Below are 12500 nucleotides of genomic sequence, written 5' to 3'. Positions count from 1 at the left end.
ATGGACCCGTGAGGGTCCATTTGGTTCATTTTACGCTCTCAAGAGTAAAGGATCTATAAGGGTCCATTTGGTTACCAACTCTCCGTCGTTTAGCTGGGGACCACCTGGAACCCCCCTCAAGGACCACTGGTGGTCCCCGGACCACTGGTTGAGAACCACTACTTTTTTGAAGACGTATCAAAATAATGATTTGGTATATCTCAAAAATAATGACGGTGTCTCAAAGGAATGAGAAATGTCTCCATTTATTTGGGTTTCTTGTTATTTTGAGATGATGATTGATTATTTTGAGATAAGTCAATATTTCGAGAATGTTTGTCATTATAATGACTAAGGGGAACACAGAAAGTGTTTTCCTGTCATCATTTCTATGGTAGGCCTACAGACAGACGTGCTGGAGCGCTGCTCTTCCCAACGTGTATAGCATCGTGTTTTAGCACTTTAGTCATCCACCGTGTTTTGGCAGAGTGCCCTGCATGGGCGCTTCAAGCTGAACATAATAGTTCAACTTTTGGAGCGGAGCGCCAAACGGTCATCAACAAGGCCACGTTTGATCCGCCTGACAACCTGGTTATTTACGACAGTGGTTCTCAAACTTTTTTCATGTGAAGGACCCCCAAAATGATACATATTTGGCCGCGGACCCCCATCTCATATTGTGTGACAGTGACCCCCAAGAAGCAAATATTTGAGTTACAAATGTTTGCGTTAAAAAAATACATATTCAAAGGTTTGCACAAATTTTCAAGATTTTTCTAACATAGCAGATCTACAAGCTCATAGCGCGGCACTTGGTGCCGCGCTATGAGCTTCTATATCTTCTATTTTTGAATAGCCAAAATTTAAAAGGTTAAAGTGGTTAAAGCGCTATATTAGCTAATTGTGCTGGGGACCCCGTGGTACCCCCCCCCCCAAGGACCCCTGGGGGTCCCCGGACCCCACTTTGAGAACCAATGATTTACGATATGACTTGGACTCGTCAACCACAACCATGAACTTGTTTACCATTATTTGCAGCGAGGCTATTTTATGCAAATGGAGCAGACGACCTGACGTCCGAGCACAGCACACGGTTGGTATTTGTTTGAACGTTATAAGGGGTCCATTTGGTTCCTTTTGTACAGTCTCAGAGTTACACACCCGTTAGGGGCCATTTGGAAACCCCTCAAGGGTACCCTGAGGGTACTTGGACCACACTTTGAGAACCCACTGGACGGTCTATAGCAGAGTGTCTCCAGTGAGCCAACATGCATATTATCAGCACCCTGACTCTGTTTGACCAGAAGGGAACAGAGCCTTCATTAGTATAATTGGTAAGACCTGTGAAGGAGGAAGTGAGGAAGAGTCTGGCCCAATTTCTTTCCAATGTGGCTGCTGTGCATAGAGCCTATTATTAAACCATTGAAACCGGGAACGCATCTGTGTAACCACTTAAACCATTATTTTATACTTTGGCTATCCGAAAATAGCAGATATACAAGCTCATAGTGCTGCACAGAGTGCTGCGCTATGAGCTTGTAGGGGGTGCTCCTTCCATTCCGACATCTCACTACTCCGACTAGTGGCTTCCGCGTGCGGTTAGGGTTAGGGTTAGGTATAGGGTTAGTAACCGTCGGAAAGGCGACATGTCGGAAAGCTGACATGTAACCAGCTTGTAGATCTGCTATTTTTGAGAAATCGTGAGAATTTGTGCAAATCTTTGAATACATAAATTATATATTTAAAGCAAACATTTCTAACTCAAATCTTTGCTTTTGGGGGTCCAAAGGAACAAAGCATTTTCAGATGGGGATCGGCGGCCAAATACAAATAATTCTGGGTGTCCTTGACATGAAGGTTTGAGAAGCACTGATTATAACATACGTTTTTCAGAAAACTGTTAGGATTTAGAAGACATTTTGTAGAATCTGAACCTCTGCAGGCCTTGATGGGTTAAGTTGATTATCAGCACCACCTGCACCTAAAATGGCAGCAGTCACTTCACTGGGTTTGTTTGTAACCTCACGTCACCAGACGTTCCACCCATAGATATAGAAACCTAGATACCTCATTGGCCTCTGCAGTTCATTGGAGCGACCTGCTTGGTATGTGGCCGCCATATTTCCGGTTATCACCAATAACCTTAAGAAAAGACGCGCCCCCACCTTCCTCTGATTGGCCTACCGAACGCCCCCTTCTGTGACGCACACGGAAGTTTCCAGCTTGCCCCCCACAAGCATAGAGGAAGCGGAAGTGCGTCCGAGATGCCGACGCTTCAGAGCCAGAGGAGGCGTCTACCTTTATATGTCTATGGTTCCACCTCAGAGGAAAGCCTGGTATTCGTTCTAAAACCGGTTTAGATCCGGTTTAGAAAAAAGGAAAAAAATATATCGTGGTTCCGGTGGTTGGTTCTAGTTCAAATAGTTTAGTCGTGCTAGTCACGCTACGAGTTAGAATAAACGGATTGACATACCAAACCATTATTATACCAAAAGAAACAAAACGATTATACTAAACAAACAAAAAATTAAACTAGGGGAATCATTTTGGAGATGCACGGTCGTTGGTACCAGCCTCCCAGCCGACCGGATCAGAAACCCGAAAATGGTATTGATCCCAGGCTAGTTTGTTTGAGAGGCATACATGCTGTGAGAGAGTGATTTGTTTGTTACATTACTTTGTAGTATCGTTGTTTACTAGTTTAGTTTTCCTGTTCCTGTTTGGAACTCATTAGTTCCATTCGTCATCGTCATAAACTCCAATATGTTCAAAATATGTTCAAAACTCACTAGTACCTGCTCCAGAGAACATATCACACCAGTCCTCCATGACCTCCACTGGCTGCCCGGCAAACAAAGAATCCACTTTAAAATGCTGCTCACCACCTATAATGCACTCCACAACCTGGCTCCCTACCTCTCTGACCTCCTCAAGCCGCATGTTCTGTCCCGTTCCCTCAGGTCCAGTGACCTCCTGGAGGTCCCCAAGACCAGGCTCTGAACCTGGGGCGAAAGGGCTTTCTCTGTGGCATGCCCCCCCCCCCCTCCCTTTGGAACGCACTCCCCAAATATATCAACCAACCTTCAAAACCGCCCTGAAAACCCACCTGTTCAGAATTGCCTTTCTGAGTTGACTTTGATTTCCGAGTGTTTTATTGCTTTTAATTATTCTCTTATTTGCTTATCTGAGTGTTTCCTCTCCCCCTGCACCCCCCCACACACAAGTAAAGCGACTTTGAGTACTCATAAAAGCACTATATAAATTCCAGGTATTATTAATATTGTGATTACTATCAACATCCATTAGCCTGTGGCTAGACATGTCCATGCCTGTGGCAAATGTTTGATTTTGAAAGAAATATAGGCTACAGTATATGAAAAAAAGACAACAACATAATATTCGTATTAACTCGCGATGAACTCACTGACTAGCTCTCAATTATTGAAATCCCAAACATGGAATAGACTTGGACCATATGCTGCATTGATGCATGCAGCCAGAGCACAGCGGCTGACTTGCCAGTCTCCCAGAGTTTCCCTCAGGATAGGTAGGACACACACATTTAATGAATGCAGAAATACTATCATTAAACAAAATGTGTTGCACATTGGAACAGAGTCAGACACTACAGCATGTCACAATAGGAGTCCACTAGTATACATTCAGGGCTAGGCCTATATATGTTTCTTGTAATCCTCATTTTTTATGTCCGTGGGAAAAGTATGATTTTGACAAATAAAAAAGCTATCCAAGCCAGCATGGTGATCTCATTTGTTTCATCTGTACTGTGAACTTAAAGGTAGGGTACGGGATATTTTTTGGTTAAAAATAAAAACGTGTTGTTTTGTTAAAAGGTTAAAGCTCTATATTCTGATAGTAATCATTGCTATAGAGTGTTTATTCAGTAGGGGTCAACCAAAGAACAAGATTTCTATTCAGGATCTCCTTGGTGGTCAGAATAGAAACACACTGAGGACACTATAGCTGGAGCACTCATCCAATGTCATTTGGACTATGCATGCACCTCATGGTACTTTAGCACCACAATGGCATTAAAAACAACGCTTCAGACCTCTCAAAACAAACTGGTCAGGCTACTGCTTGGCCTCACACCCAGAATTCACCTAACCCCTGCTCATTATGCTAGGGTGGGATGGCTCAGGGTAGAGGACAGAGTGCAGCAACTTGCAATGGGTCTGGTCTTCAAGATATGCAAGGAAACAGGGATACCCATGTACCTGTCAGACTACTTCAATAACGTGAAAGACACACACAATCACAACACCATGTCTTAATTGAATACACAGGACGGAAACAAGCCCTATAGAGCTTTTAACAATCATTGTAAACCGTACCTCTGTACAATTGCAAACTGTTAATAAAGTATTCAATCAATCAATCAATCTCCCCCTCTCTCCAGCTCTTTAATAAACAGAAAATACATTTGCAGGTGGGCTGCACATTTTTTTGTGTCATCACTTCCAATTTCACTCGCTACAACTGCTAACTACTTTTGTTGGGGACCCCCTGGAACCCCCCCAAGGACCCCTGGGGGTCCCTGGACCCCACTTTGAGAACCAATGCTCTAGTGTAGGTCAAAACGTTCCCTAGTAGTGCACCCCTGTGTCTCTCTCCTAAACACCAACAGGTGGGGCTAAAGCCACACTCTGCATTGCCATTGCATTCAGTGAGCAGGACAAAGAGGTTGTGACAGCAGCCAGTCAGTCAGTCAGTCACACTCACCAAGAACAGTCACTGATTGATCACTGGCAACAATAAAGCCAATTAGGGTGTTTATTAATTCAGTTTCCCACACATCGGATCCTCCTCTGTGACAAATCATGAAACCTGCCGGAAAACCTTCTTTATTTGTTACTGCTGTAAGGAGAATTATTAGATTATAAATTAATATAGTCATGCACTGTCAAGAAACACTGGCATTAACCTGCATTCATGGAGGTTCTGTCATAGCTTATAATAGGCTGGCAAAGCTGCTATATTATAGGCCTATTAATAGGTTACTGACTATAAATGTACATATATATCTATATTATAGGCCTATTAATAGGCTACTGACTATAAATGTACATATCTATATTATAGGCCTAATAGACTACTGACTGTATATAAATGTACATAATCTATAGTATATCTATATTATAGGCCTTACCGTAGGCTACTGACTATAAATGTACATCAGCTATTCCTCCTCCACACACGTTTAAAAAGCAGCATTTCTTCCATGCATGTGTTATATTTATGCTTGTGATGATGTAGGCCAAATGTAAGGCGTTTGGTTTGTCATTAGTGTGTGTGGGGGGGGGTAGGAGAGAGAGAGGGGGGGAGCGTGAGAGAGAGAGAGGGGGGAAGAGAGGGAGTGTGAGAGAGAGAGAGAGAGAGAGAGAGAGAGAGAGAGAGAGAGAGAGAGAGAAAGGGGGGAGAGAGAAAAAGGGGGGTGGGGACTGGGAGAGAGAGAGAGAGAGAGATAGACCGCCCCGTAATGCACACAGCTCGCTCTCTCGCTCCTCTCTCTCTCTCTCTCCGTCGCGCACACACACGCGCCGCGGCGCACAGATTTCATTCACACACACACACACACACACACACACACGCACACCGTAGGAATGGAGCTGCTAGTCAAGCCGTTACGCGGAGCGGCCAACGGTCTTCACAGACACAGTACTACCGACAGGACCGACCGGACCGACAGGACCGTCTCCACAAGGCGCTGCTCGGCGGCACTAATGGCTCCCAGTCACCCATGGATCCTACCGAGCCTCTGGATGGTCCTCCTCCTTACTGTCACTGTGGAGGCGAGCAGCCGGGCCAGAGTCTACCCACCTAACGAAGGTAATGGAATGGAGCGTTAACGGTTAAGGTTGTTATAGGAGGACCGGACCGGCATGGAGAGGCTTCTTCTCCTCATGCCCAGCAGCACCCATGGGTGCTGCTGGCTGGCTCGCTGTGGAGGAGATGAAGGAGGAACATCATCAGCTGTGGATCGTGTGGAACCAACAGACACAGACAGACAGACAGGACACCGGTGGTCCGCGCGTTGACCGAAAGGATTAAAAAAAAGAATGGATTTTAAAATAAATGCATCGTATCGGGTATCGTGTCTTCTGGTGGAGTTGGAGGAACGTAGAGATTTTGCCTCCTGTGGTTCTCAAACATTTTCTTGGTCAAGGAGGACCTACCATAATCTTAATTTTGGCCACGGACCCCCTACCCTGGCCCCATCTGAAAATATGTTGTGCCACTGCCAGGCAGTGAGGACCCCCCATCCAAGATTTGTGTCGTTAAAATGTTTTAAAAATATATATTCCAAAATCTTTCAAAATGTTTTTTTTTCTACAATATTACTTGGATGCTTCAACTCATTGTGAGCTTGTAGATCGGCTTTTATTTAGGGTTTAAACTAATTGCTTAACCTGATTGTGATGCAGTAGTAATTAATTTAGCTGGGGACCCCGTGGAACCCCCTCAAGGACCCCTGGGGGTCCCCGGACCACACATTGAGAACCACTGCTTATAGATCCTTTTTTTTTTGTACTTGGGAATTGGGATTTCGGCATCTCTCTCTCTCTCTCTCTCTCTCTCTCTCTCTCTCTCTCTCTCTCTCTCTCTCTCTCTCTCTCTCTCTCTCTCCTTTTTTCTCCCCCCCCCTCTCTCTCTCTCTCTCTCTCTCTCTCTCTCTCTCTCTCTCTCTCTCTCTCTCTCTCTCTCTCTCTCTCCCTCTCGCTCTCTCCCCTCTCTCTCTCTCTCTCTCTCTCTCTCTATCTCTCTCTCTCCCCCCCTCTCTCTCTCTCCCCCCCTCTCCCTCTCTCTCCCCCCTCTCTCTCTCGCTTCCCTGCGCTGTCAGGAAAACCCTTGGTGTGGATTAAGCTACTAATTCATTTTTACATATTACTTAAACAAATGTGTTAATCACTTGATTTTTCTAAACAGGCCTGTATTCATTGTGCTCAGTATGCAGGTGTCCAAAATGTGCTTTATCCAACCTTATGCCTTTATAGCCTTGAAGCATCATTTGAAAAATAATTATAGTAATAATAATAATATTAATAATAATGAAATGAAAACCTCTATGCTTCGTTGACCGGGGTCTTTGCCGAAAATAGCCAATCTGCAAGCTCACAACACAAGCCGTCCTGAGCCTGTAGATCTGCTATCTTAAAGTTTTCCCTGGAGAATAGGGACATTAATCAAATGTGCAGTAGGCCCCTGTGTGTGTGTGTGTGTGTGTGTGTGTGTGTGTGTGTGTGTGTGTGTGTGTGTGTGTGTGTGTGTGTGTGTGTGTGTTACTATATTTAGGACGACCAAAAATGTCCCCACAAGTAGTAGAATTGGAGAAATAGACGTTGGGAAGGCCATTTTCCTGATCTTCACAAGAGAAATTGTTGTTTTATGGTTAAAAAATATAAAAATAATTCCGTTAGGCTTACATTTAGCACAATATTGAGGCTGGGGTTATGGATAACGGTTAGAGAGTTAGAATTATGCTTAGATACTTAGTTTTGCACTGGTGTCGTGGAGTGGAAAATAGCTGATCTACAAGCAGTGTGACGCGTTGTGTGCTTGTAGATCTGATATTTTTTTGTCTTGAGGCTTACGGTAAAGAAGTTGCTAAACTAATGTAAATATGACATTCATAACATTGCCGTCCTAAAATGTTGATGTCCTAACAAGTGTAGTAATACAACCCGTGTGTGTGTTTGTTTGTTTTATAGTGACCCTCTTGGATACAAGGACGGTGCCAGGAGAGCTGAAGTGGGAGGCTAGTCCCATAGAGGGAGGGGTGAGTGTGGCACGTGCACACACACACACACACACGCACACGCACACACACACACGGTTGCACACACACACCACACCTGCTCTTACTTTCTAAATCCCTTTTTTACTTCTAAAAGAGCAGAAGACAAAAGCCAAGTATGCCAAGAAAGACACACAAGTATATGCACGCAAAACACACACACACACACACACACACACACACACACACACACACACACACACACACACACACACACACACAAACACAACACACTCGCAAATACACCTGGACTGGCTGTAACTGGTATTTATCTCAGGAGATTTGTAAATGCTGTGTTGTTTGCTAGGCTCGCCGGTATTACGGGCTTAAGCCTAATTTATGCACGACTGGTATCGCACGCAGATACAATAGAGCCGACCTACAAGCTCACACAACGTTGCGCGTCCACAGCACGTTGTGAGCTTGTAGGTCTGCTCTTGTTGTTTTTGACGTGGGACACCGTGGTCTGATGAAGTATATGAATCAGGCTTCTTCTAGTGTTTGTCCCATGAGAGGAGGCATGGAGGCAGCACACAACTAGGTGAGGAAACACACCTGTCATGTGAGGTTTCCCAAAATAACAAACACCACGGCCATCTATCTATCTATCTATCTATCTAAGCAAGCCTTGCCGAGCCATGTGTACCATAGGGCAGCCTTTCTCCTGTTTCTGTAGTTTGAGGCAGTGTTGATTTCGTCAACTAAAACTATGACGAAAAATGATCGTCGACTACCGTTTTTCACTGACAAAAACTAAATCAAAACTAAATTCAAACTAAGCTATGGTGACTAGAACTATGACTAAATATATTGACAATTTCGTCAACAAATAAAATCTAGACTAAAATGTTAGTGAGGGATCTAGAGGAGAAGAGATCCAGTAGAACTAAAAGACAAGTCATTTTATGTTTGGTTGTGCTCGGGTGTTGTGCTCTGAAAATAGCCGATCTACAAGCTCACAACGCGTCGCGCTGCGACGCGTTGTGAGCTTGTAGATCGGCTATTTTCAGCATGCAACCAAGTGTAAAATCAGCCATTAAGACGCCATCAAGGCACCGCCAAAATACATTTTAGTCGACTAAATCAACTGTTGATTTAGTCGACTATAATCTTATCATATTTAGTCAACTAAAACTAGACTAACAGTAAGACATTTCAGATAACTAAAATATGACTAAAACTAAATGTAATTTTATTCAAAAGACTATGACTAAAACGGAATCAAAATTTGCTGTCAAAATCAACACTAGTGTGAGGCGGTATCATGTAGAAGTACACCCCCTGGACATGACACTAGTATGTCACAGGGACTTACCCCCAATCCTTCGTCTCTGGTATGACCCGGCCTGGGATTGAACCCCGACTTCCCGATCTTGGGGCAAACACTCTAACCACAAGGCCACTGAGTTGGTTTACCTACATGTACCTATTAGGGATGGGACCATAATCGTTATCGATCAAAAACGCAAAAACGTCCTTCATCATACACACTGGGATGAATTAGCTTTTGTTGAGCAGAGAATTCAGGACAACTTCCATAAATATAGCCGATCTACAAGCTCACAACGCGTTTGAACGCTCCCGCCCAGAATAGGGATGCTGATCTATCTACCTACCTACCTATCCTTATCGATGTATCAATCTATCGATCGTTCGATATATCGATCTGTCTATATCTTTAACCCATTAAGATCTGGAACGCATCTGTGTCACTTTAGATTTCTTTGGCTATTCAAAAATAGCAGATATACAAGCTCATAGCTTGTATATTTTCAAAAAACTGTTAGGATTAAAAAACATTTTTAAGAATCGAGTCAGGTCTTAAAGGGTTAATTTACTTTGCTTCTGTTCTGGGGTGTGATATCTGCCCCCCCCCCCCCCTTCTCTCTCTCTCTCTCTCTCACTCTTTTTCTTTCTCTCTCTCTCTCTCACTCTTTCTCTCTCTCTGTCCCTCGGTCTCTCCATTCAGTACAATACCATGTGCTTCAGTAACATCACGGACACTTTCTTCAACGCTGTGTTAAACCTCTAAGTACAGAGAGAAAGCCATGGTATTGCTGCTGTCGGGCAGAAACCTTGTATCTCTGTGATACTTCACTTATGTTTTTATGTCATAAATTAATGTCTTACGCGTCGCGTAAAAGTAACAGTTTTGTACATACAAGGTTACCACCTGACATCCACGATATGAAATTGCGAATTAAAACCAAAGTCCCTCTCTCTCTCCCTCTTCCACCTCCTCTGTGTCTCTATCCCTCCCTCTGTCTGTCTGTCTGTCTGTCTGTCTGTCTGTCTGTCTGTCTGTCTGTCTGTCTGTCTGTCTGTCTGTCTGTCTGTCTGTCTGTCTGTCTGTCTGTCTGTCTGTCTGTGTCTCTCTCTCTCTCTCTCTCTCTCTCTCTCTCTCTCTCTCTCTCTCTCTCTCTCTCTCTCTCTATCTCTATCTCTCTCTATCTGTCTCTCTCTCACCTCTTTGTTGGTTTAAAGAGTTCTTGGTGAACTTGACTCGTCTCTCTTGTCCCTCTCTCTCTTTCTCTGGCCTGCTGTTTGACTGACGGGGTCCTGCTCTGCACGCACTGAGCTTTACATTACACTCACCCCGACTGTCCTCCTCACACACGCACGTGTCGTGCACACGCTCGTGCACGCCGCGCTGCCACAGATGCATAGTCAACAGACAGACCAAACCTTAATGCATTGCAGGCAGGAATGCACAAGCACAAATATGCACGCACGCACACACACACACACAAAGGCACGCACACAGTGTGTGCGTGCCTTTGTTTGTGTGTGTGTGTGTTTGTGTGTGTGTGTAGTGCCACACACACACACACACACACACACACACACACACACACACACACACACACGCACACACGCTCAGCATGTGAGAAGGGGCGTGAGTGCGCACCCATTCTCTCTGTGACAGCTGTGATTTCTGTCTGCTGACAAAAACTCCAAAGGAGGCTGGAAGAGAATCCCCCCCGCCCCCCTCCTCAGCTTCTTTAGAAGTTCCAAACACACACACACACACACACATACACATACACACACACACACTTTTATATTTCTATACTTGCGAGGACATTTAGGAATGCCGATTTTTATGAATGTCATTTGTACGATTATTTGCCATTTCAACCTTGAGCCTAAAAGCCTAAAATAGCTGATCTGACGATGTTGTGAGCTTGTAGATCTGCTATTTTTGGTGTACAACATCCTAAGGATATAAACTCCAACGCTAACCCTTAAACCTCTAAATGCCTGTTCCTAATCCTAACCCCTGTCTGACTCTGTTTACTATTTGTAAACCAAACTATAAAAAATAAAACCATAGAACAATCATTTCTCATGTGAGGACCAGCAGAAGTGTCCTCATACAGTCTATTTCTCACATTATACTATAGTTGTGGGGACCATTGGCTCTCGCAAGTATAGTGTGTACACACACACACACACACACACACACGCACACGCACACGCACACGCACACACACGCACACGCACAAAAACACCAACAAAGCCATGTCTATGTGCAAACACATTCTCTCTCCAATGCATCAGAAGACAGCTCTTTGTCTTCTTATGCCTATAATTTGTATCCCGTCGTACGATATAGTGTTGCGTGCCAAAAAAAAATGCCGATCTACAAGCTCACAGCTTGTACATTGGCAATTGTTTGTGTGTTTTGTGCGAGGGACCCCCAGAAGAGAAGATTTATGTTAAAAAATTCAAATTCAAAATGTTTTTCAAACACTTTCAAGATTTTTCAAAAATGTTCAATAATAGCAGACGTAAAAGCTCGCAGCGCTGCACGAAGTGACGCGCTGTGAGCTTGTATATCTACAACTTTTTTCAGATAAGACTAAGTATAAATCGGGCTTTAACCCTCCCCCCACACACACACACACTTCTCTTTCTGTGCCTTTGGACACGGCATATTTGGCGAGCGGCGTTCACACAGCTATCATTGGGAAGAGGAGGGGCCTTTATTATTCAGTGGCAATACAAATCCCATTTAGCATTAACCCATTCAATCCGGGAAAGCATTTGTGTCGCTTTAGATTTCTTTGGCTATAAAAAAAAATAGCAGATCTACAAGCTCATAGCACGGAACTGAGTGCCGCGCTTATGAGCTTGTATATCTGCTATTTCTGAAGCATTGAAAATTGGAAATACAGTAAGTGCAGTACTTGAGTACATGTACTTAGTTACTTTACACCGCTGGTCATTTGTAAGGTGAAGGCACGAGGCAGACAGCATCGAGATAGATGGAACGCACACGTTTTTCCCGCTGAGTCTGAGGTGGAGATGAGATGCCCTCTGGCATCTGCACAACCTCCTGGTTCTCTCTCTCTCTGGCATCTTCACAACCTCCTGGTTCTACATTCATTTGTATTGACAAGAATAAATGAAGGCTGTAGCTCATAGAGTTATAGTATTTCTAGAGGGCGGACTGCCTCGACCCTCAGCTATTCATTTCAATGAAAGTTGCTCACTGGCGTTTGAAGCAGTGGTGTAAAATAACTAAGTACATTTACTGTAAAGTACTGTACTTAAGTAAAATATTGAGGTACTTTTACTTTACTGGAGTATTTCTAATTGTCTATACTTTTACTTCTACTCCGCTTCACCTCAGAGGCAAATGTTGTACTTTTGCTCCACTACAATTATTTGTAAACTTTAGTTACTAGTTACTTTGCAGGTA

General features: G+C 43.9%; 1 protein-coding gene across 1 annotated transcript in view; it reads left to right on the top strand.

The window, feature by feature from the left end:
- Window positions 1-5597: 5597 nt before the first annotated feature.
- The window catches only part of LOC308092876 (ephrin type-A receptor 4-like), a 74301-nt gene continuing 67398 nt past the window's right edge, over window positions 5598-12500 (top strand). Inside the window, exons 1-2 of the mRNA XM_080438983.1 lie at window positions 5598-5829; window positions 7710-7777. Of these exons, the coding sequence (XP_080295109.1) occupies window positions 5604-5829; window positions 7710-7777 (294 nt within the window). The 5' untranslated portion in view covers window positions 5598-5603. The remainder of the gene's footprint in view (window positions 5830-7709; window positions 7778-12500) is intronic.

This window comes from Gymnoscopelus braueri, assembly GCF_963280865.1.
Source record: "Gymnoscopelus braueri genome assembly, chromosome: 10".
Lineage (NCBI taxonomy): Eukaryota > Metazoa > Chordata > Actinopteri > Myctophiformes > Myctophidae > Gymnoscopelus > Gymnoscopelus braueri.
This window is presented reverse-complemented; position numbering and strand designations above follow the sequence as displayed.